This window comes from Bos mutus, chromosome 14 (assembly GCF_027580195.1).
Source record: "Bos mutus isolate GX-2022 chromosome 14, NWIPB_WYAK_1.1, whole genome shotgun sequence".
Taxonomy (NCBI): domain Eukaryota; kingdom Metazoa; phylum Chordata; class Mammalia; order Artiodactyla; family Bovidae; genus Bos; species Bos mutus.
The window spans coordinates 17,153,902-17,180,304 of NC_091630.1; the positions used below are offsets into that span (position 1 = coordinate 17,153,902).

At 36.2% G+C, this 26,403-nt stretch overlaps 1 protein-coding gene across 9 annotated transcripts in view; it reads left to right on the top strand.

Annotated features, from left to right (window-relative positions):
* VPS13B (vacuolar protein sorting 13 homolog B) overlaps positions 1-26,403 on the top strand; it is an 805,186-nt gene that overhangs the window by 371,736 nt on the left and 407,047 nt on the right. For 7 of the 9 annotated variants that reach the window (XM_070383034.1, XM_070383027.1, XM_070383026.1 and 4 more), the window contains exons 23-24: positions 54-288; positions 25,150-25,200. In XM_070383034.1, coding sequence (XP_070239135.1) covers positions 54-288; positions 25,150-25,200 — 286 coding nt within the window. The remainder of the gene's footprint in view (positions 1-53; positions 289-25,149; positions 25,201-26,403) is intronic. The other 2 variants (XM_070383031.1, XM_070383033.1) reach the window with 1 other exon arrangement.

Below are 26,403 nucleotides of genomic sequence, written 5' to 3' on the forward strand. Positions count from 1 at the left end.
TATTCTCAAACTTAATCTGATCCAAATATTTTGATTCTGTTTTTCTTTTCTAGCTTGAAGTACAGTCTTGTTGTGTGTTTATCCCAAATGATAGTTTGCCTTCTCCTAGTACAATTGTATCTGGTGACATTCCTGGAACAGTAAGAAGTTGGTACCATGGACAGATGAGCATGCCAGGAACGCTTGCCCTCTGTTTGCCTCAAATAAAGATTGTTAGTGCTGGCCACAAGTATATGGACCCTCTCCAGGAGATTCCGTTTGTCATCCCACGACCCATCCTTGAAGAAGGTACATTTTTATTTTAAAGTCTTCGTATGGTTATTATATTTTATACTGATACTTTCAGTTTTACTGTTTTTTTTTTTAAATTATGCCAGTGCATCTCTAAATCAGTCTTCTCATTGGAAGAACTTAATGGAAATGAACTAAGTGATCTACAAAGTAGTTCTGAAAAGACAGATGTATAAAGTAAATGAACTAAGTGATGCTGTTTATTGATAGCCACACCTTTTATTATATATAGATGAAAACAACATACATATATATATAGACAGAGACTATCTGCCAAAGATTATATGGTATATAGTATAATCACTGAAATGCTAAGCACAAATAAAATTAACTTGAGAAGGAAGTTGTTTTCAGATGTTTGCATTAAGCTGAAGTAAGAATTATAAGTAGGTTTATTTTAACTTAAGCCACTTGACTTACAAATAGATGTATCATAAACACAGAAATTGTCTATGTGTTTATTGTTTACACCATTTATATCAAGTTTGATATATTTCTAGATTACTCATTTATTTAAATAAAGTAGATAATTGTGTGAGGATTGGAACCAAGGCTCTTTCTTTAATAAATACTGGATTTCTGATGTTGCAGTGTTTTCAGTTGCAGGTTCATACCCTTTGAACTTGGATGCATTCATTTCAAACTATGTGAACCTGGAAAAGTTTTGAGTCACAAAGTCAGTAGTGTGAATCTGTATTTTAATAACAAGCCTCAGATTTTTGACAGTGCTAAATAGGTCAACACCTTGTTCATATTATTAGGATGTAAGTGTCTAAATCCGGACATCGTTCAGATTACCACACATATTGTTATTGAAAAGTTAGTGAAGTCTTCAATTTTTTTTACTTTGACTTAATGTTGATTTCTGTCTCCCTTTCTCTGTTGTGATTTCCATTGAAATCTAATTTTGTTAGGTTTATGTAAGCATGATTTTATCCAGAAATTAGAGTTGGTACTTAATGACATGAATACTATTATCATAAAATCATAGAATTCTAGTACTTAGAAGGAACTTAAGAGTTCTTGTGAAGTGCTCTTTGTCTTGATTCTTTCTCTAGCATATTGGGCATAGCTGTTATTTGCTATTCATTTTTGGTTACAGGAAATTCCTTATTATCACAATAGGTGTTATGTGTCCTATTAAGGATATGCTAGCTTCATAAAGTGAGCTGGGGAGTGCTTCCTCTTAAAAAAAAAAAAAACTCTGGAATGATTTTTTTAAAATTGATTTGTATCTTGATTTTTGTTAAAACTCATTGCTAAAATTTCACATATTGTAAAATTCCTCCTTTTAAAGTATATAATTAGATGATTTTTAGTGTATTTAGTTTTTATGCAACATCAGCATCTAATATTAGCATAGTTTTATCACTGTAAAAATAATTGGTACATCATTAGCACTTAGTCCTCTGCTCCCATCCCGCAAGTCCCCTAGGAACTGTCTTTCTATGAATTTGCTTGTTTTAGACATTTCATGATTGGAATAAAAAAACTTGTGTTCTCTTCTGACTGGCTTCTTTCACTTACCATAAATTTCAAGGTTGATTCATGTTGTAGTATGTATGTCTTCATTCCTTTTTATAGCTGAATAAAAATTCATTTTATGAATATACCACATATATTCATTGATTATTTGATGGACATTTGTGTTGTTTCTACTTTTTAGTGATTATAAATAATGCTGCTATGATCATTCTTGTACACTTTTTGCATGGACGTATGTTTTAATTTCTATTCAATTCCATTCAATTCAGTTGCTAAGTTGTGTCCAACTGTTTGCATCCCCATGGACTGCAGCATGCCATGCTTCCCTGTCCATCACCAGCTCCCGGAGCTTGCTCAAACTCATGTCCAGCGAGTCCGTGATGGCATCCAACTGTCTCTCTCTGTCACCCCTTCTCCTCCTGTGTTCATTCTTTCCCAGCATCAGGGTCTTTTCCAGTGAGTCAGTTCTTCGCATCAGGTGGCCAAAGTATTGGAGCCTCAGCTTCAGCATCATTTCTTTTAGATGCATATAGTAGAATTGTTGGGTCATTTGGTAACTCTGTCCTTATCTTTGAAACTGATGGACTATTTATCAAAATGTCTGTTCCCTTTTGCAATCCCACATCAGAGAATGGAGGTTCTAATTTTTTATACTGAAGTACAGTTGATGCACAACATTAATTTATCCGTATCTGTGTCACCACTTATTATTATGGTATTGTTACTGTCTTGTTTCCAGCCATACCAGTTGCTATGAAGTGTTATCTCATGGTTTTGATTTTCATTTCCCTAATGTCTGATGATGTTGAGCATCTTTTCATGTGCTTATTGGCCATTGTAGATCTTGTTTTGTATTTTCTTCTTATATTCAAATTCTTTGCCTACTTTTTAGTTATTTTTCTCTTTATTGTTGAGTTATAAGAGTTCTTTATATATTCTGATATCAGACCCTTAATAAATATGTAACTTGCAAATATTCTCTCCCATCCTCCCAGTCTTTTCATTATCTTAATTAATGTTTGAATTTAATTATGTAAATAAAAATGTTTCCTTTATACTGTTATATATGTTAATTGTAATTCATTTATCCCCTGCTGTTTTGGAAATTATCCCTTAACTATTCTTTTTCTTTTTTATATTAGAAATTAGCACTTTTTGATTAAAGTCAACTCTAGGTCTAGAAATCTTAACTTGCATATTTAGTGTATTAAATTATGCATTAAAACAAGCTATTTACTGTGCTTCTGAACACACACAGGTCTGAAAATACTTGAATTCATTCATCCTATCTGGATTAATAGGCTATCATTTAAAGAATAATTGCTTGTATTTATTGTGAGTATATAATCAGGACAGGGTTTGGAACACTTACTTAGTGCAGAAAAGTGTTAGTCGCTCAGTTGTGTCCCACCCTCTGCAACCCTGCAACTCTCTGCAACCATGGACTCTAACCACCCAGTCTCCTCTGTTCATGGAATTCTCCAGGCAAGAATACTGGAGTGGATATCCATTCTATTCTCTGGGGCATTTTCCCCATCCACGGATTGAACCTGGGCTTTCTGCATTGCAGGCAGGTTCTTTACTGTCTGAGCCACCAGGGAATCAAGAGTCAGATAGTGAATGTTTTCAATTTTATCCATTTCTTGGTCTTTTTGCCACTTCTGAACCCTCTTTTGGCATGCAGAAACAGCCATAGACAATAAGTCAATGACTGTGTATCTGTGAAGCTTTATTTATAAAATCTGATAGTCAGATTCGGTCTTGGGCCATGTTTGCTGACTCTTGAACTAGTGCCTTTCTAGACATGCCTTCTTATAATTCAATCCTCTATCCTATGGCAGATCATTTTCCATTTGCCTTTTTGTGATGATACGTGGTTATCAAAGTGAATTTTGTTTGAATATTTTTTAATTTCACTAGATATATAATTTATATATCCAGATTTATTGCTAGGTATGTAATTTCTTATTATTTTAGTCCAGCCTATTAAAGATACAGAGGCTTTCCTTGTAGCTCAGTTGGTAAAGAATCTGCCTGCAATGCAGGAGACCTGTGTTCGATTCCTGGGTCAGAAAGATTTCCTGGAGAAGGAAATGGCAACCCACTCCAGTATTCTTGCCGGGAGAATCCCATGGACAGGGGAGCTTGGAGGGCTACAGTTCATGGGGTTGCAAGAGTTGAACACGACTTAGCAACTAAACCACCACCAATTAAAGATACTGTTGTGCTGACTCTTTTGCTTTTCATTGTCCTATTGAGAGATCCACTTGCAATTTATGTTTCCTTGAAGATATTTTGTCCTTCCTTCTGGCAACTTTAAAAATTTTTTAAATCTTTGTGTTTTAAAGTTTTTATATTGGTGTCTATAAAAGCCATAAAGATTTCTCCAGGTTTTCTGGCATGATCTATTCAGATATTCAGTTTAGTTCAGTTCAGTCACTCAGTTGTGTCCGACTCTTTGTGACCCCATGAATTGCAGCACGCCAGGCTTCCCTGTCCATCACCAACTCCCGGAGGTCACCCAAACTCTTGTCCATCGAGTCGGTGATGCCATCCAGCCATCTCATCCTCTCTCATCCCCTTTTCCTCCTGCCCCCAATCCCTCCCAGCATCAGAGTCTTTTCCAGTGAGTCAACTCTTCGCATGAAGTGGCCAAAGTATTGGAGTTTCAGCTTTAAAATCAGTCCTTCCAAAGAACACCCAGGACTGATCTCCTTTAGAATGGACTGGTTGGATCTCCTTGCAGTCCAAGGGACTCTCAAGAGTCTTCTCCAACACCACAGTTCAAAAGCATCAATTCTTCGGCGCTCAGCTTTCTTCACAGTCCGACTCTCACGTCCATACATGACCATTGGAAAAACCATAGCCTTGACTAGACAGACCTTTGTTGGCAAAGTAATGTCTCTGCTTTTGAATATGCTATATAGGTTGATCATAACTTTCCTTCCAAGGAGTAAGCGTCTTTTAATTTCATGGCTGCAGTCACCATCTGCAGTGATTTTGGAGCCCAGAAAAATAAAGTCTGACACTGTTTCCACTGTTCTCCCATCTATTTCCCATAAAGTGATGGGAACCAGATGCCATGGTCTTCGTTTTCTGAATGTTGAGCTTTAAGCCAACTTTTTCACTGTCCACTTTCACTTTCATCAAGAGGCTTTTGAGTTCCTCTTCACTTTCTGCCATAAGGGTGGTGTCATCTGCATATCTGAGGTTCTTGATATTTCTCCCAGCAATCCTGATTCCAGCTGGTGCTTCTTCCAGCCCAGCGTTTCTCATGATGTACTCTGCATATAAGTTAAATAAGCAGGGTGACAATATACAGGCTTGATGGACTCCTTTTCCTATTTGGAACCAGTCTGTTGTTCCATGTCCAGTTCTATCTGTTGCTTCCTGACCTGCGTATTACCTGTGTCTTATTCTTTCTCTTATATATTTTAGAATTTTTCACTTTTTTTGGCTGCATCATTCTTGTATCTTCTTTATACTTCTGTGTTTTTTCTCTTTGACTTGATGACCTGCATTCTCAGTAATTTCTTTGATCCTTCATTTCATTACTTTTTTAAAGTTGTGTCTGATACGCTGTTAAAGTTGTTCATTTAATTTTAATGAGCTAGAATTTAACTGTATCATATACAAAATTGTGCAATTTTTAGCACAGCTTGGTACATTTTATACTAAAGCTACTCATGTTGCCTACATCTAAATCAAGATCAAAAATATTACCGATGATCTTCTGTAGTCCCCTGAGAGCCTCTTTTTCTTCAGATTTAACCTATATCTTGATACCTAAAACCATAAATCAATGGGAAAAATGGGACAGTTTCATTTATGGTTTACCCTAACGCTTCCCTGGTGGCTCAGAGGTTAAAGCGTCTGCCTCCAATGTGGGAGACCCGGGTTCAATCCCTGGGTCAGGAAGATCCCCTGGAGAAGGAAATGGTAAACCACTCCAGTATTCTTGCCTGGAGAATCCCATGGACGGAGAAGCCTGGTAGGCTACAGTCCACGGGATCACAGAGAGTCAGATACGACTGAGCGACTTCACCTTCACCTACCCTAACGTTGTTATCATAGTGAATTGCATGGAAGCCTTGTGTCCTGTTAAGTTCTACACTGCAAATTGGTCTAAGGCTTTGTCTTTATCTGCCTTAGTGTGAACAGGAGAGTGTTCAAATTTTACCTGTTTAGAAATGCCTCAGGCTATTTGTTTTGCTTATCTCTTAATTTCTGGCTTCTTCTATTCCCTGGCCTTAATAATCTTTACTATTGGGAGAAGCTTATTAATGATTTTATGGAGAGTGTGTACTTGTGTGTGTTTATGTTAACAGATGTGAGTTTTAATCATGGTATGTGTGGCATAGTAACATTTTATAAATACATTGATTTTCATTTGTTTTTAGTGCAAAAGTCATTCAGGGCACTAAATCTGCCATTGTTTCTGGAAGTAGAATCCCCAGTAATTTAAAGATGTTATGACAATATTATAGCTGCCCCCCCCCCACAATGGATTTTATGAAAGGAGTAATATATATGCACTACTGTATTATTTGGTATCTCTTCAATACTCATTTAAAATCCTTCTTTCTATAACACTCCTGCCAACTTCAACTGTTTGTCCTTTTTATTTGATAAATTGTTTTATTCTTATCTTGTTTTTCCAATATATTATGAATGAGTTAAGAACTACAGAAATCTCCCTTTTTAAAGCATTTGATGTTATTATATTCTGTGATTCTTTTTTCTAGAATCTTAGTTTATTTTCAACTTAAAAAAAATCATTTACCAGATGGAGAGAACTAGAATCAAATAGAAACTTCTAAAGTCTATTTTTCATACTCCCTAGGAGACTACAGAGTGACTACATAATCACCATGGAAACCTAAAGTAGAAACAATTTTTTAACCACCTGGTTATTGCATTGGCCTACCCTACCCTGAAGAAAGGAGATTACTTCAAGATATTTAAAACTTTTTCAGATATTAGAAAATTATAGATACTAACTTCTTATGAAATACCACAAATATGTTTTTTTCATTTTAAAAGTTGTTTGTAAAAATATTTGCATAGAACCCTTTGATGCATATGTGTAAAGAGTACTTTACTTTGTATCTTTGTATCTGTGCATAGATGGAGAAAGAATCCGGAGGTCTGTTCATTTTCAGTTTTCAACCAGTCCTGGTTTCAGTGTCACTCTGCATTGTCTTTTTCCCAACATATTTGAGTATTAGAACCTGTTGAATGATGGATGTCATGAATCAGATTGAACCTTTATAGTTTATTTCTCTGTGCCTCAGTCACTTGCTATATTTATAAGTTAAAAAAAAATCCATGTTACACATCTGCTGTTTTGTCTTCTGTTCTCATCCTCATTTTGATTTATAATGCTATTTTTCTCTTTCACTGTCAATTTCCTGGTTTCAGAATGTAGATAAATCTTTTCAGTCATTCATGTTCAACCACATACGGAATGTGTCTAAATCTATATACCACCCTCCAAATATACTCCTTTCTAGTCTCTTCCACTGTTACTCTTGTTTCATGTTCATTTTTGTTCGGCCTTCCCTGGTGGCTCAGACAGTGAACTATCCGCCTGCAATGAGGGAGACCTGGGTTCGATCCCTGGGTCAGGAAGAACCCCTGGAGAAGGGCATGGCAGCCCACTCTGGTATTCTTGCCTGGAGAATCCCCATGGACAGAGGAGCCTGGCAGGCTACAGCCCATGGAGGGGTCACAAAGAGTTGGACACATCTGAGCAACTGAGCACGGCATTTTTGTTTAATTGGAAGGGATGATGCTAAAGCTGAAACTCCAGTACTTTGACCACCTCATGCGAGGAGTTGACTCACTGGAAAAGACTCTGATGCTGGGAGGGATTGGGGGCAGGAGGAGAAGGGGACAACAGAGGATGAGATGGCTGGATGGCATCATTGACTCGATGGACGTGAGTCTGAGTGAACTCTGGGAGTTGATGATGGACATGGAGGCCTGACGTGCTGCGATTCATGGGATCGGAAAGAGTCGGACACGACTGAGCGACTGAACTGAACTGAACTGTTTTTTGATAAATGTAGTCAGTGGATTTGGTGGGGGTCTGGGGGACATGGCACAGGGGAAGATAAGAAAACTGGGGGCAAGGAGATTAGATATTGCAGCTAGCTATGATAGTTGTATAAAAACATGACTATTTAAACCAGAATGGTGGTGGTAGGAATGGATAAAATGGGAAAGAATAGAGACATAATTGAGATTAACAAAAAGTTGGCTCAACTTTGTGACTGTATTAGTTATAGATAGTGAAAGAGAAGTAAATATGTAGAATGACTCCATAGTTCCTAGCCTGGATATCTATGTAGAAGTTTGTATGGTTAATATTATGATAATAAATAAAAACATTTAGTTTTGGATGTGAAAGATGGGAATGATGAATTTAGCTTGGTGCATACTGTGAAGTGTTTGTGGGACATTCAAGTAAATGTATCTAATAAGCCATTGCATATTTAGGTCTGGAGCTCAAAAGAGGAATCATTGTTAGAGATATATAATGTGATAGCAGGGAAAATGATGAAAAAAGATGTCATCACCTGAAGTCACTTATATAGAGAGAAATGTATAATCCATATAGAAAAAGGGGAGAACAGTAATGTTGACTGAAAAGGAAAAAGAAGACCGGAATTCTCCAGGCAAGAATACTGGAGTGGGTTGCCATGTCTTCCTCCAGGGGATCTTCCCAACCCAGGGATGAAACCAGGTCTCCCAAATTGCAGGCAGATTCTTTACCTCCTAAGCCACCAGGGTATCCCAAGATGAGGATTAAAAGATGTGAAAGGAATTTGACAGTTTTGGGTGATTGGTTTGTCTTACCATCATACTTTCAGAGGACTAGTGTTAATGCAAGTCAGGTGATAGTGCCCTAAGGACTAAATGGAAAGTGAAAAACTATTAGGACGAATTTATAGTATCTTTTAAAAAATATTTGAGAAAGAAGTTTACGTATACCGTGATATTCTTTGGTTGTAAACAACAGAAACCAAATCAGGGTAATTTAAGCAAAAATGAAACACTGATTCATTGCCTATATCCCACTATAGAAAGCAACTTTGGATATTTAGTTAAAATTTTGATATTTCATCACCATTTGACTAATGATTATGAAGACCAGGGTCTTTATAAGTTCTTCATTAAGAAGAAATTTTATTTCTTAATCTTTTTTTTTTTTTTTAACTTGTAGCTCCTGCAAAGTTATTTTTCTCTTCCTCTTTGTCTTTGGTGTTCCTTGGTTATCATTCTGGAGTGCTAAATTTCTGTTAAAAATTTTATTTTTGAAACTAGTGTTTAGATTCAAAATACAGTGATCTAGTTAGTCATTAATTATAGAGTAGATCGTGCAAACATAATGATCATATGAACATAATGAAAAAAAAAATCCTTTAGCATTACACGAAAAAGATGACCAATAGAATGAGCAAAAGGGTTCTCATTAAATAGACCTGAGCCTTCTTCTATACTGAACTTAGACTTCTAAAGTTTAGAATGTGGAACTGTTTGTTGAAATGTGTCATCTGATTTCAATTGCCGTGGAAGGGAGAGATGATTGCTAATATAGCCAGATCCAATCTGTGTAGGGTGCTTGGGTCAAAATCAACATCTTGGGTTTCATTAGAGAGCATTTGCAGTGAGGCTTGCAGATGTAATTTGCTACATCCAGCTCACACCTCTGAGCAGATGGGTTTCTACCCTGTGCCTAGCAGAAGTTTGTGTTTCCTTCTTCGAAGGAGTTGCCTGTGACTTTATTAAAATATTTTGACAGACTTGGAATATTGAGATCATTTATAAATTAAAACTCTGCTGTTGTTGGATTTAGTGAGTTTTAATAAAAACTGATATGAAAATGGAAAACATGAGAGCTATTTTTCTGTGTAATTCTGGTCACCTCAGTGGTTCATATGTATTGTTACAATATAGATTTTTTTTTAAATATCATAGTTTGATTATTGTAATTTCCACTTATTCTGAAAGATGGTGATGTACTATTGCAATAGTTTTTTTTTCCCCCAGCTTGACTCAATAATTTTGACTTTAATTCTTAAACCTTATGTAAATGAGATGGCCTAGGGAAAAGAGAAAGCCCAGAAAAGAGCTATAGATTTGTTCTTGAGGATGTTGTTTTTAAATAAATTTCTTGGAAGGCCATCCTGTAGGTATAACAAACGAAGTTAAGCTGTTGAGCTGCCTAAACATATTTAATATAATTGCTACAGACATTGTTCTCTTCTCAGTAGCTCACATTCATCAGTAACTCACATTCATCCTGCTCAATCTTTTGTTTACCTGGGGATTCTGTGACTTTTAAAGGCCAGACAAGGAACCTTACTTTATTTGCTGTTAATCAATTTTGCATTTCCATTCATACAAATATTTATTTTAAAAACAAAAGCCAGTATGGCAGATCTATTATCCTGCTCACCTTTTAAAAATAAACTGTAAAATTTATAGCCTTAAGATCTTAAAAATACAGTTTTTGAGTGATACCAAGGTAACATTCTAATTAAAGGGAATTTTTAAATTGAGATACAGTTGACATACAAAATTATATAAGTTTAAGGTATTCATCATGCTAATTTGATATATATTGCAATATGATTATCACTGTAGTGTTAACTAACATTTCTATCAGGGCATATAATTATCGTTTCTTTTTTTGGTGAGAATATTTAAGATCTAGTCTCTTAGCAACTTTGAAGTGTGTAATATAGTAATGTTGACTATAATCACAATGCTAGGCCTTAAATCTTCAAATCTGTTATTTACAAGTTTGCACCCTTTAATTCTTCAGTATCTCTCCAATTTCCTCACCCTCCAACCCCAGGTAACCACCATTCTTCTATTTCTATGAGTTCGACTTTGTAGATTCCATATGCAAGTGATACACAGTATTTGTCTTACTTTGTCTGGCTTATCTAACAGCATAATGCACTCATTAAAGGAAATTTGGATAGCTAGTAACATATATAGGTGAAAATTAAAAATAAATAAAAATCACTTGATAATTACTTTTAACAGTTTAGTTTTGTTAATTTCTTCCCATTGTCGGTTTTTTCTTTCAACTTTCGTGATATATACACATATAATATTCATTATGTATAATGAAGGACAGTGTCAAAGGATGTTCGAACCACCAGACAATTGCACTCATCCCCCATGCTAGTAAGACTATGTTCAAAATCCTGCATGCTAGGCTTCAGCATTACATGAACTAAAAACTTCCAGATGTTCAAGCTGGTTATAGAAAAGGCAGCGGAACCAGAGATCAAATTGCCAACATTTGCTGGATCATAGAGAAAGCAAGAGAATTCAGAAAAGTTTAATTGACTACCTTAAAGCCTTTGTGTGAATCATGAAAAACTCTGGAAAACTCTTAAAGAGATGGGAATACCAGACCATCTTACCTGTCTCCTGAGAAACCTGTACGTGGGTCAAGAAGCAACAGTTAGAGCCTTGTATGGAACAACTGACTGGTTCAGGATTGAGAAAGAAGTACCGCAAGGTTGTTTTTTGTCACCCTGTTTATTTAACTTATATACCCAGCACATCATGCAAAACACCGTGCTGAATGAGTTACAAGCTGGAGTCAGTATTGCTGGGAGAAATGGTCAACAACCTCAAATATGGGGATGATACCACTCTAACGGTAGAAAGCAAAGAGGAACTAAAAAACCACTTGATGAGGGTGGAAAAGGAGAGTGAAAAAGCCAGCTTAAAACTCAATATTAAAAAACAAACAAACAAAGATCATAGCATCCAGTCCCTTCACTTCATTGCAAATAGAAGGGGAAAAGGTGGAAACTGTGACAGATTTCCTCTTCTTGGGCTCTAAAATCACTGCGGATGGTGACTGCAGCTATGAAATTAGAAGATGATTGCTTCTTCACAGGAAAGCTATGGCAAACCTAGACAGTATGTTAAGAAGAGAAGACATCACTTGGCCAACAAAGGTCCAATATAGTCGAGGCTATGATTTTTCCAATAGTCATGTATGGATGTGAGAGCTGGACCATAAGGAAGGCAGAGTGCCAAAGAATTGATGCTTTCGAACTCTGGTGCTTAAGAAGAGTCTTGAGATACTGTTGGACAGTAAGAAGATCAAACCAGTCAATCTTAAAATAAATCAACCCTGAATACTAATTGGAAGGACTGATGCTTAAGATGATGCTCCAGTACTTTGGCTACCTGATGAGAACAGACAACTCATTAGAAGAGACTCTGATGCTTAAAAAAATTGAAGGAAAGAGAAGCAGGTGACAGAAGATGAGATGGTTGGATGGCATCACCGATTCCATGGACATGAACTTGGGCAAACTATAAGAGACAGTGAAGAACAGGGAAGATTGGACCCCAGCTACTGTCCATGGGGTCACAAAGAGTTGGACATGACTTGGCGATTGAACAAACAAATAATTATTATATTTATTATACAATTAAGATAATAATGCCTGAGAAAAATATTCAGTCATGATTTTGCTTTTACTATTTTATCATGAGCATTTTATATGTACTTAACATTTTTAATCTATTAAAAGTAAGAGAGTTTAGACTTCAGACTTTCACTGTTAAGTATGATGGTAGCTGTGAATCTTTTAAGATGATTTATTTATTTATTTGGTTGCTCCAGGTATTAGTTGCGGCATGCAGTATCTTCAGTCTTTCTTGAGGCACACGAGATCTATAGTTGTGGCATATGGCACCTAGTTCCTTGACCAGGGATTGAACCTGGACCCCCTGCATTGGAAGCTCAGAGTCTCAGCTCTCAGCAACCACTGGGCTGCCAGGGAAGTCTCTTGCTATGGATTTCATAGATGCCCTTCATCAGGTTGAGAAGAATCACTTTCTTCTCAGTTTATTGAGACTTTTTATCATGAGGTAGTTTGGAGTTTTACCAAATATTTTTATGAATCTAATGAGATGATGTGTCTTTTCCCCCCACTTTATGCTATAATGTGATATATTTCATTAATCAGTTTTGCATAACTGATTAAACTAATCTTGGATTTGGTGATATAGACCATGTGGCTGTAGTGTGTCATCTCTTCATATGACACCAAACATAGTTTGCCTTTTAATTTTTTTAATCTATATTCACAAAGGATTTTAGTCTACAGTTTTCTGTCAGTGTCTTTGGTTTTTGTATAGGGTAATACTGGTCTCATTGACACACAGTGAAGTGAAAGTCACTCAGTTGTGTCTGACTCTTTGCGACCCCATGGACTATACAGTCCATGGAATTCTCCAGGCCAGAATACTGGAGTGAGTTGCCATTCCCTTCTCCAGGGGATTTTCCCAATCCAGGGATTGAACCCAGGTCTCCCACACTGCAGGTGGATTCCTTACCAGTTGAGAACGGTAAAGTGTCTGCCTACAAAGCAGGTTCGATCCCTGGGTTGGGAAGATCTCCTGGAGAAGGGAATGGCAACCCAATCCAGTACTCTTGGCTGGAAAATCCCATGGATGGAGGAGCCTGGTGGGCTACAGTCCATGGGATCACGAAGAGTTAGACACGACTGAGTGACTCCAGTTCACTAATACTGGTCTCATAGAATTAGCTGGGAAGTTGTTTCTCTACCTATGTTTCTGAAATATATTTCCTTTGTGGAGGATTGGCATCATTTATTTAAATATGTGATGGAATTCACCACTGAAGCCATGTAGAACTGGTGAATGATTTTTTTAGTAGGGAAACTTTTAATTTTTATATGCAGCGTGTTTTCCTTTTAAATAGAATTTAATGAGATTTTGCGGAGAAGGCAATGGCACCCCACTCCAGTACTCTTGCCTGGAAAATCCCTTGGGCGGAGGAGCCTGGTAGGCTGCCGTCCATGGGGTCTCGAAGAGTCTGACAGGACTGAGCAACTTCACTTTCACTTTTCACTTTCACCATTAGAGAAGGAAATGACAACCCACTCCAGTGTTCTTACCTGGAGAATCCCAGGGACGGGGGAGCCTGGCGGGCTGCCGTCTATGGGGTCGGACAGAGTCAGACATGACTGAAGTGACTTAGCAGCAGCAGCACTGAGATTTTGATTTTTTGTGCAATCTGACAATCTCTTATTTTTAAGTAGCATGTTTGACCATCAGTATCAGGTAATGATGTATTTTAATTGGTCTTTTGCTATTTGTTAATTGTTTCTCTTGTATTTTTGTTCCTTTGTTTTTTATACCTTCTTTGTTTTAAATGGGTATTCAGTTCAGTTCAGTCTCTCAGTCATGTCCTACTCTTCGCAAACCCATGATTCACAGCACGCCAGGCCTCCCTGTCCATCACCAACTCCCGGAGTTCACTCAGACTCACGTCCATCGAGTCAGTGATGCCATCCAGCCATCTCATCCTCTGTCGTCCCCTTCTGCCCCCAATCCCTCCCAGCATCAGAGTCTTTTCCAATGAGTCAACTCTTCGCATGAGGTGGCCAAAGTACTGGAGTTTCAGCTTTAGCATCATTCCTTCCAAAGAACACCCAGGGCTGATCTCCTTCAGAATGGACTGGTTGGATCTCCTTGCAGTCCAAGGGACTCTCAAGAGTCTTCTCCAAAACCACAGGTCAAAAGCATCAATTCTTCGGTGCTCAGCCTTCTTCACAGTCCAACTCTCACATCCATACATGACCACAGGAAAAACCATAGCCTTGACTAGATGGACCTTTGTTGGCAAAGTAATGTCTCTGCTTTTCAATATCCTATCTAGGTTGATCATAACTTTCCTTCCAAGGAGTAAGCGTCTTTTAATTTTATGGCTGCAGTCACCATCTGCAGTGATTTTGGAGCCCAAAAAAATAAATGGTGACACTGTTTCCACTGTTTCCCCATCTATTTCCCATGAAGCGATGGGACCAGATGCCATGATCTTCGTTTTCTGAATGTTGAGCTTTAAGCCAACTTTTTCACTCTCCTCTTTCACTTTCATCAAGAGGCTTTTGAGTTCCTCTTCACTCTCTGCCATAAGGGTGGTGTCATCTGCATATCTGAGGTTCTTGATATTTCTCCAGGCAATCTTGATTCCAGCTGGTGCTTCTTCCAGCCCAGCGTTTCTCATGATGTACTCTGCATATAAGTTAAATAAGCAGGGTGACAATATACAGCCTTGACGTAGTCCTTTTCCTATTTGGAACCAGTCTGTTGTTCCATGTCCAGTTCTAACTGTTGCTTCCTGGCCTGCATACACATTTCTCGGGAGGCAGGTCAGGTGGTCTGGTATTCCCATCTCTTTCAGAATTTTCCACAGTTTGTTGTGATCCACACAGTCAAAGGCTTTGGCATAGTCAATAAAGCAGAAATAGATGTTTTTCTGGAATGCTCTTGCTTTTTCCATGATCCAATTTGATCTCTGGTTCCTCTTGTCTTTTCTAAACCCAGCTTGAACATCAGGAAGTTCATGGTTCACATATTGCTGAAGCCTGGCTTGCTTAGAAAATTTTGAGCCTTACTTTACTAGCATGTGAGATGAGTGCAATTGTGCGGCAGTTTGAGCATTCTTTGGCATTGCCTTTCTTTGGGATTGGAATGAAAACTGACCTTTTCCAGTCCTGTGGCCACTGCTGAGTTTTCCAAATTTGCTGGCATATTGAGTGCAGCATTTTCACAGCATCATCTTTCAGGATTTGAAATAGCTCAACTGGAATTCCATCACCTCCACTAGCTTTGTTCGTAGTGATGCTTTCTAAGGCCCACTTGACTTCACATTCCAGGATGTCTGGCTCTAGGTGAGTGATCACACCATCGTGATTATCTGGGTTGTGAAGATCTTTTTTGTACAGTTCTTCTGTGTATCCTTTCCCCGTCTTCTTAACATCTTCTGCTTCTGTTAGGTCCATACCATTTCTGTCCTTTATTGAGCCCATCTTTTCATGAAATGTCCCCTTGGTATCTCTGATTGTCTTGAAGAGATCTCTAGTCTTTCCCATTCTGTTGTTTTCCTCTATTTCTTTGCATTGATCGCTGAAGAAGGCTTTCTTATCTCTTCTTGCTATTCTTTGGAACTCTGCATTCAGATGTTTATATCTTTCCTTTTCTCCTTTGCTTTTCACTTCTCTTCTTTTCACAGCTATTTGTAAGGCCTCCCCAGATAGCCATTTTGCTTTTTTGCATTTCTTTTCTATGGGGATGGTCTTGATCCCTGTCTCCTGTACAATGTCACGAACCTCATTCCGTAGTTCATCAGGCACTCTATCTATCAGATCTAGTCCCTTCAATCTATTTCTCACTTCCACTGTATAATCATAAGGGATTTGATTTAGGTCATACCTGAATGGTCTAGTGGTTTTCCCTACTTTTTTCAGTTTAAGTCTGCATTTGGTAATCAGGAGTTCATGGTCTGAGCCACAGTCAGCTCCTGGTCTTGTTTTTGTTGACTGTATAGAGCTTCTCCATCTTTGGCTGCAAAGAATATAATCAATCTGATTTTGGTGTTGACCATCTGGTGATGTCCATGTATAGAGTCTTCTCTTGTGTTGTTGGAAGAGGGTGTTTGCTATGACCAGTGCATTTTCCTGGCAAAACTATTAGTCTTTGTCCTGCTTCATTCCGTATTCCAAGGCCAAATTTGCCAGTTACTCCAGATGTTTCTTGACTTCCTACTTTTGCATTCCAGTCCCCTATAATGCAAAGGACATCTCTTTTGGGTGTTAGTTCTAAAAGGTCTTATAAGTCTTCATAGAACCGTTCAACTTCAGCTTCTTCAGCGTTCCTGGTTGGGGCATAGACTTTGATTACTGTGATATTGAATGGTTTGCCTTGGAAACAAACAGAGATCATTCTGTCGTTTTTGAGATTGAATCCAAGTACTGCATTTCCGACTCTTTTGTTGACCATGATGGCTACTCCGTTTCTTCTGAGGGATTTCTGCCTACAGTAGTAGATATAATGGTCATCGGAGTTAAATTCACCCTTTCCAGTCCATTTTAGTTCTCCGATTCCTAGAATGTCTACATTCACTCTTGCCATCTCTTATTTGACCACTTCCAATTTGCCTTGATTCATGGGTATTATAGTATACCATTTCATTTCCTCCATTGATTTTTTTTTTTTACTATGTATTAAATAATGATGGATCTAAGAATTATTTTGTGCATTTGAATTTATCACACTCAACCTCAGATATACTTCAACTTAATTTTGCTAAATTATAAAATAATTATTTGAACATAGTTCTGTTCTCTCTTCCTTTCTGTTCATAGAAATATTATGTCTGTATGTGTTGTAACCCAGTCGTATAGTTTTATTTCCATTGTTCTGTGTAATTAACTGCTTTTCTTTGCCAGTCTCCAGTTTGTTTTCAGTGAGAGCTGCTCCACGTGTAGATGTATTTTTGATGTTTGTTGGGGAAGGTGAGTTCAGTGTCCTTTACTCTTCCATCCTGTTTGATATCCTCCTCGAATACCACGTTTTTTAATTCATCTATTGATAGACACTGAGCTTTCTTCTATATGTTGGATATTGTGAATAATCCTCCTCTGAACGTTGGGGTACACGTATCTTTTTCTAGTGGTCTTGTTTTTATTGGATCAATACCCTGAAGTGGAACAGCTAAATTGTGTTGTAGTTCCATTTTTAATTTTTTGAGGAGCTTTCCTACTATTTTCCATAGTGTTTGTACCAATTTACATTCTCATCAACAGTGCACAAAAGGTTCCCTTTTGTCTGCATCCTCCCCAACACTTGTTATTGATGGTGTTTTTGATAACAGCTGTTCTGACAGGTGTGAGATGTCATCTCATTGTAGTTTTTATTTGCGTTTCCCTAATGGTTAGTTTTGTTGAGCATCCTTTCCTGTGTCTGTTGGCCATCTGTATGTCTCCTTTGGAAAAATGTCTATGCAGGTCCTCTGCCCATTTTTTTAATTAGATTGTTTTTATGATAGAGTTACTTGAGTTGTTCATGTATTTTGGAAGCTGTGGATTCGCAGTTTCTTGGAAGGAATGTAGCCTTGGATTGTTCCAACTGTTTGACATTTAAGCTTCTTTACTGAAGCTCTTGACAGTGTGTTTGGTTGTTTTTTTTTTTTAAATGAGTTCTAGCCCTCATTGATAATTTTGTAAACTTTTAGTGATTCCTTTAATGCCTTTCCACTCCCTATAAAAGCTGTTAGAGACCAGTTTCCCTCCTGGCTCAGATGTTAAAGAATTTGCCTGCAATGCCAGAGACCTGGGCTTGATCCCTGAATTTGGAAGATCCCCTGGAGAAGGGGAAGGCAACCCACTCCAGTATTCTTGCCTGGAGAACTCCATGGACAGAGGAGCCTTGCGGGCTACAGTCTATGGGGTCACAGAGAGTCCGACAAGACTGAGTGCCTGATACTTTCACTTTCATGCTTTTCTCAAGGTTATTAAAGAATGAAAGGTTTCACTAAAGAATGAAAGCATTGACCACTTCCCATCCAAACAGGTTCCTGATGCAGGACCTTTATACTTAAAATTCACCTTCTAGAATATTTTTTTTCCTAAGTAACTTCATGCCTTTTGTCTCTATGAAATGCCATTTTACTTGAGTGGCTTTTCTTGACTATCCTATCTTAAACTGGCAGCACTCCGTTCTATTATCCTGCTTAATTGTTTGTAGAACATCTACAACTATCAAAATACTGTATTTCATTAAGATATTAGTTTATTATCCTTCTTTCCACAGCTAAAATGCAAGATCCATGAAAATAGTGAGGCTGTATTGTTCACTGCTCTCTCCCTAGGTCCTTGAATAACATTTGTTTTTACATTTAAAGTTGCTTAGCTGTGTCCAACTCTTTGCAACCCCATGGACTATACAGTCCATCGAATTCTCCAGGCCAGAATACTAGAGTGGGTAGCCTGTCCCTTCTCCAGGGTATCTTCCCAACCCAGGGATCAAACTCAGGTCTCCTGCATTGCAGGCAGATTCTTCACCGCTGAGCCATAAGGGAAGCCCAAGAATACTGGGGGGTAGCCTGTCCCTTCTCCAAGGGATTTTCCTGACCCAGGGATCAAACTGGGGTCCCCTGAATAACATCTAGTATATATTTATTTCAGTAAAGAACTTGTTTAACAAGTGAATCTACCTTACCTGAAATAAGTCTTTAGTCTGCTGTCATTGCTTAGGACCAACCAATTTTTATTCGTTTGTCCATCTCTGTCCAACCATCCCTCCCTCCTTCTCTCCTTTCCTTCCTAGCTTCTTTCCCTCCTTCCTTCATAAAGTAAATATTTATTGAGTGCATACTATATTCTATGCACTATATTTTTAAGTAACTTGTTTCATAAATTATGTTTCTTATTTAAATGCCTGTCATATAAAAATGCTAACATTTCTTTCAGCTTACTCAGTTAACAGAATAAACCTGTTACATGGAAATCCAATGGAAGACTTTTAACCCTTGATATTCATTGATTCGTTTTTGAAATTCTTAACTTCTGGAATAACCACTTGCCTTGATTCATTTTCTGTGAATAATTGCTGCTTTTTTGAATATCTTTTGTGGGCTCTTTTTTCTATATACTTTGTTCTTCACAAGTATAGCTTTAGTAGATATTCTCATCTAGATCTATACTTAACCTATCACCTTTTCACTGATGGTTTACAAATCTATAAGATTTTCACATATCTGACTTCTTTGTTTCTTTTTTATATCCTTAGGTATCTGTTTGACCTAGATTGTCCATCAGCTGGCAGTGAAAACATTATAGAATATTGTGTTAGAGAGTAACAGCTATTTTCAAAATTTGCTCTGTTCATTAATTTCACAGCTAAGTCCCTGATCACACCTGTCAGCTTTAGCATGTTTTTAAATGGTTTCACCTGAGCTCCAGAGAATGGAGCCATATTTGAGGTGCCAAGTTATGGAGAAACATGATCTCCAGGACTCAGGTTTTCCTCCATACTGTTCCCTTCATTTTGAGATTTTCACAAAGTCATTGATTCAGATTCTTCATTTAGAATTTGGAATAGTTGTTTGAACTGAAAGAGTATGTCATCCATGAACTTCCTACCTTTCAAAAAAAGTATTTAAACAGTAGTACTAAATATTAAAAGAAGTGAAATTTATCAAGGCTTTACTTTTCAGATTTTTACAAAATACTTTTTTCCCCTTACTTTACTCATTATTCTTGTCTTTCCTTTTGTCACTAAGTTCATTCTTTTACTATAGTGAAGTAGTCCTCTCAATCCCAGTGAATGGAAACAGAATGGGTTGGCTTAGCTTAGCGCTTCATGTGGAAACAGGAAAGAATTTAGGAATTATAATTTCTCCTCTAACAAAAAGGGGTAGTTAGAGCGCTCATTCTTACTGAAGTCTCTGGTGCGAAATCCAGCTCATTCTTCTGTGCAGGTAGTATTGTCAAGAAACCAGTTTATTAACTTAAGTAAATTGATATGCCTACTCTTAAAGTCAGTCGTGTAAAATGAACACACACATGTGTATCTTTTGTTCCTAACAAATACTTATTTATTAGGAGAGTTATTTGCTATGTAGCAAATAACTTTTCTGTATTAGTCAGTCTTGGTTTTCATCTAATAGCAGTAAACAATTCTTTTGTAGAAGTCTTCGGAGGGTCCTAGATTTAGCTCAAATTGACTAAAATGACTAGCAAATCTTTTCTGTATTAGTCAGTCTTGGTTTTCATCTAATAGCAGTAAACAATTCTTTTGTAGAAGTCTTCGGAAGGTCCTAGATTTAGCTCAAATTGACTAAAATGACTACGTGTACTATGCGTTGTGTTAAGGAAAATGATAAATGTATTCACTATTTAGAATGTCTGTTGTAAATCTTTTAAATATTTTTATTATTGTTGTAAATATAATATATCTGAAAATGTTTTGAAAAATGAATCATGTCTTAAGCATGTCTTAAGTTTGAGAGTACAGTGTTGGTAAAATACGTATTCAAGTAAATAGCTTAATAAAGGATAATTGACTCTTCAGTTATTTAAGAAAAAGCTAACATAGAAAACAACCAGTTAACCATAGAAAACAATACCCTATATTTATTTTTAAGTTATAATCTATATATCACTGAGAGTTGAGACCCAAGAAATATTTTATGATAATGCTTCCTTAATTATGTAGTTGTCTTTATATAATAAGTGAGGTGAGGCTTACCATTAGTTAGTGGTAAATCCCTTTAGAAAATACATAGAATTGTAGTATCTCTTGACAACCTATATAAACTGAGGGTATATCTTGTTAGTTGACCATATGACCTTAAACAGAGCATTGCTATAATTTTGACATTTCTTTTAAAACTGTTAAGTAGTTACTAATATATTAATTGCTGGAAGGACAGCGTGAAGCTTTGAGATTATTTTAGTTTTTTAAAAGCAATAATTGTTCTGGTTTTGCATTGTTTATAATTGCAATCATAGGTTTTAAAGACTTAGAAAACAATAAGTATTATATGTCTTTATGTAGTAATGAAATGTTGATGGTGAATTTATTATTAAATCAGTAATAATTTTCAGAAATGAATAGTACTTAGCATTGAATTCCTGGATTTATAGATGTAAAGAAAATACTTCTCTAATTTGAAATGAATTATCTATTTTTTCATTACTTAATAATCAGGTTTTAAATATAAATATTATTTTTTTAACTTTCATTAGTTTATACATTCAATACATTTTACATGTATTGCTTTGCTAATACAAAGCAATGTTGTCTTCTAAATGTAGAAATTTGGTTACAGAGCAAATAAAATTATACCTTGCCCATTTTCATTTCCTTTTCTTCCAGGCATTTCAGCAGTTCCCTTCTGCCAGGAGAATTGATTAGGTTTTCTATTTTTTAAATGCCTTCATTACTCAGACATTTCCAATTTTTAAATTAACATCATGTAGAATTAAAGAAAGTCTTTTATCTCAACTGTCTTTTTTTTTTTTTTTAATTTTATTTTATTTTTAAACTTTACATAATTGTATTAGTTTTGCCAAATATCAAAACGAATCCACCACAGGTATACACGTGTTCCCCATCCTGAACCCTCTTCCCTCCTCCCTCCCCATACCATCCCTCTGGGTCGTCCCAGTGCACCAGCCCCAAGCATCCAGCATTGTGCATCGAACCTGGACTGGCATCTCGTTTCATACATGCTATTTTACATGTTTCAATGCCATTCTCCCAAATCTTCCCACCCTCTCCCTCTCCCACAGAGCCCATAAGACTGTTCTATACATCAGTGTCTCTTTTGCTGTCTCGTACACAGGGTTATTGTTACCATCTTTCTAAATTCCATATATATGCATTAGTATACTGTATTGGTGTTTTTCCTTCTGGCTTACTTCACTCTGTATAATAGGCTCCAGTTTCATCCACCTCACTAGAACTGATTCAAATGTATTCTTTTTAATGGCTGAGTAATACTCCATTGTGTATATGTACCATAGCTTTCTTATCCATTCATCTGCTGATGGACATCTAGGTTGCTTCCATGTCCTGGCTATTATGAACAGTGCTGCGATGAACATTGGGGTACACGTGTCTCTTTCCCTTCTGGTCTCCTCAGTGTGTATGCCCAGCAGTGGGATTGCTGGATCATAAGGCAGTTCTATTTCCAGTTTTTTAAGGAATCTCCACACTGTTCTCCATAGTGGCTGTACTAGTTTGCATTCCCACCAACAGTGTAAGAGGGTTCCCTTTTTTTCCACACCCTCTCCAGCATTTATTATTTGTAGACGAAAGCATTTCCTCTAAAGTCAGGAACACGACAAGGGTGCCCACTTTCACCATTACTATTCAACATAGTTTTGGAAGTTTTGGCCACAGCAATCAGAGCAGAAAAAGAAATAAAAGGAATCCAAATTGGAAAAGAAGAAGTAAAACTCTTACTATTTGCAGATGACATGATCCTCTACATAGAAAACCCTAAAGACTCCACCAGAAAATTACTAGAACTAATCAATGACTATAGTAAAATTGCAGGATATAAAATCAACACACAGAAATCACTTACATTCCTATACACTAATAATGAGAAAACCAAAAGAGAAATTAAGGAAACAATTCCATTCACCATTGCAACGGAAAGAATAAAATACTTAGGAATATATCTACCTAAAGAAACTAAAGACCTTTATATAGAAAACCATAAAACACTGGTGAAAGAAATCAAAGAGGACACTAATAGATGGAGAAATATACCATGTTCATGGATTGGAAGAATCAATATAGGGAAAATGAGTATACTACCCAAAGCAATTTATAGATTCAATGCAATCCCTATCCAGCTACCAACAGTATTCTTCACAGAGCTAGAACAAATAATTTCACAATTTGTATGGAAATACAAAAAACCTCGAATAGCCAAAGCAATCCTGAGAAAGAAGAATGGAACTGGAGGAATCAACCTACCTGACTTCAGGCTCTACTACAAAGCCACAGTTATCAAGACAGTATGGTACTGGCACAAAGACAGAAATATAGATCAGTGGAACAAAATAGCCCAGAGATAAATCCACGCACATATGGACACCTTATCTTTGACAAAGAAGGCAAGAATATACAATGGATTAAAGACAATCTCTTTAACAAGTAGTGCTAGGAAATCTGGTCAACCACTTGTAAAAGAATGAAACTATACCTGTGGCGGATTCATTTTGATATTTGGCAAAACTAATACAATTATGTAAAGTTTAAAAATAAAATAATATTAGAAAAAAAAAAAAGAATGAAACTAGAACACTTTCTAACACCATACACAAAAATAAACTCAAAATGGATTAAAGATCTAAACGTAAGACCAGAAACTATAAAACTTCTAGAGGAGAACATAGGCAAAACACTCTCTGACATACATCACAGCAGGATCCTCTATGACCCACCTCCCAGAATATTGGAAATAAAAGCAAAAATAAACAAATGGGACCTAATTAACCTTAAAAGCTGATACACATCAAAGGAAACTATTAGCAAGGTGAAGAGGCAGCCTTCAGAATGGGAGAAAATAATAGCAAATCAAGCAACTGACAAACAACTAATCTCAAAAATATACAAGCAACTCCTACAGCTCAACTCCAGAAAAATAAATGACCCGATCAAAAAATGGGCCAAAGAACTAAATAGACATTTCTCCAAAGAAGACATACAGATGGCTAACAAACACATGAAAAGATGCTCAACATCACTCATTATCAGAGAAATGCAAATCAACTGTCTTTAAATCAATTTAATGCTAAGTGGTTTGGGGAAAAAGTGTCAGCAGTTTTGGCTTATTTACGTTTGTAGAAAACAGTGTATCTGTTTCCAAATTGTTAACCTTTGCAATTAGCAATAAGATATTCCTGATTCCACTAATCATATATGAAATAAAAATCTACCTGAGTGGTACTGTATTGTTGGACATGGGGAAAGACATAAGGAGTAGAGGAAGGCACTTTTGTTTTTGTTTCTAAAGATACTTGATGAAGATTATGAGAAGAAAGAAAACAGAGAGAGTGTCTCTACTACTAACCAACTTCCTTCATTTTCCATATTGATGTTTATAAGGTTATTTACCTAGGCACAAAGTATATACACTTTTTCCTGTAGGAAAGTACAGTATCTTTATAAAGGGAAAGACTGATTCTCTTTCCAGAATATCGATCCCTGCCCACCAATATTGAAGATTGTAAATTACATGTATATTATCAGGTCTATATAAATAGTCACTGTTCAGTGACCCCAACATTGATAATAAGATTGTCAAAATGTACATATATAGGTTTTTGTTTTTATTTTTGTTTTGCTCTAGATAGTGCTTTCTTTTGTTATCCAAATCGGTCTTTTATTTTACGCTTTGCGTTGTGCAATACCAGCAGTGTGTGATACTGTGTAAGGAAATCCATACCATGTAATTTTTATAATTTCACTTAGTTTTAAGTTACTATTATCTAATCAAGTTCCCCTTCCCAATTATTGACATGTATCACATAGTCTCACATTGAATTTATTTATTAATTTTGTCCTAAAGCTTTGTCATATTCACTCTCTTTTACATTTTTTTGTACAAAGTAGTTCAGTATTTGATTATCATTTTTCTGAGAATTAATTTATCACTAATCTTTTTTCTGTTGATAATATAGACGTTTTACAAATTCACACAGAAATGGAATTTTCAGCCTTCTTTCTTTTTCTTGTTTTTTAGACAATTTGTTAGACATTTTCTGAATTCTTCCAGCAATAAATAATTTTTCTGAAATAATCTTGAAGGTCTCAGAATAGTACATGGTCCTGGTCTGTCATGGTCTGTCATATTTTAACAACTCCTCATACAGTATATTGCCAGTGTTGTAAATAGATGAGGTGCTTTTATTTATTTATTTTTATTGTGTGTGTGTGTTTAAAAGGAATAGTTGTGCAATAATGATGTGTTATGTTTTGGTTATTTTTTCACAGTGATTAATTGTGGGGATGTTTGTCATTACACATTAAGATCTCATCTTCTAGGTAAAATGTGCTTTTTAAAATAGATTATCTGCTTGCTAAATAAATAAATGTAAAGTATTATGTTAAAAGGTTCTGTTTAAGACTTAGAAAATGGTATACCAAATTTCAACTTATGGTCTGATTCCAAAGAAGAAGCAGACACATATCTAAGGTAGTACCAGTGTCATTTGGAATTCTTTTTTTCAATTTCATGAATTTAAGTGTGGTGTTTTTTAATCCAACATAATCATCATTTAGCATTTCTTGGATAACATAAAATTTGAAAGACTATATATAGCTCTCTACCAATTTTAAAATATGTAGCTTGAAATAATTCCAAAATATTTTAAGACAAATTTGGCAAAGCCTTTATTTTGTAAATAGCATGGAAACTTGTGTAGATTTTTTAACAATTTCAGAATTAGTTACAGATGATTTAAAGTTGGTCATTCTTCTTGAGGGCAAAATATTTTAAGTCTTATGACAGGCAGAGTACCACAGTGCTAACCACATATTATTATGCAGTTTTCATCGTTTCCAAATTATTGTGGACTGTTGTGTAGCTACAATTATATTATTATTCGAGTCTCAACTTGAAAGTTTCCAAGTTTAATAGTATTAGCTTCTTGATTAAGACATTTTGAATGTTCAAACCTACGAGAATCTATCTTGTAGTACCCCTTCAATATCACCGTTCACTATTCAAATGTGTATTTATAATTTTAATATATATATCTAGAACATGATCTACTTAGTTATTCACTTAATCTTTTCTTTTTCCTTACCAAAAAAATAATATGAACCTAAAAGTAAAGTATGATCCTAGTTTCAACTCAGTTGAAACTAGGCCAGTTTCATGGCTCAGTACTCATGGCCAACACTATAAGGGAGAAAAAAAGGAAATAGAATAATGGTAATAGTGTATATTCCTGGGAGTAGCAAGATGGAAGGTGAATTATGACTGGTTTTGACTTTTTTTCCTTTATATATTTTCTAAGTTATTTTCAGTGAGGTACTAGTACCTCTCTAATTAGAAGATAAATATTTTTAATTTGTTTTGAAACAATCCAGATTCTTGAAGTCTATATTATCCTATCTCTGTTGACAAGTCTTGTTTGACTGTGCTAAAGCCTTTGACTGTGTGGATCACAACAAACTGTGGAGAATTCTTAAAGAGATGGGAATACCAGCCCACCTTACCTATCTCCTGAGAAACCTGTATGC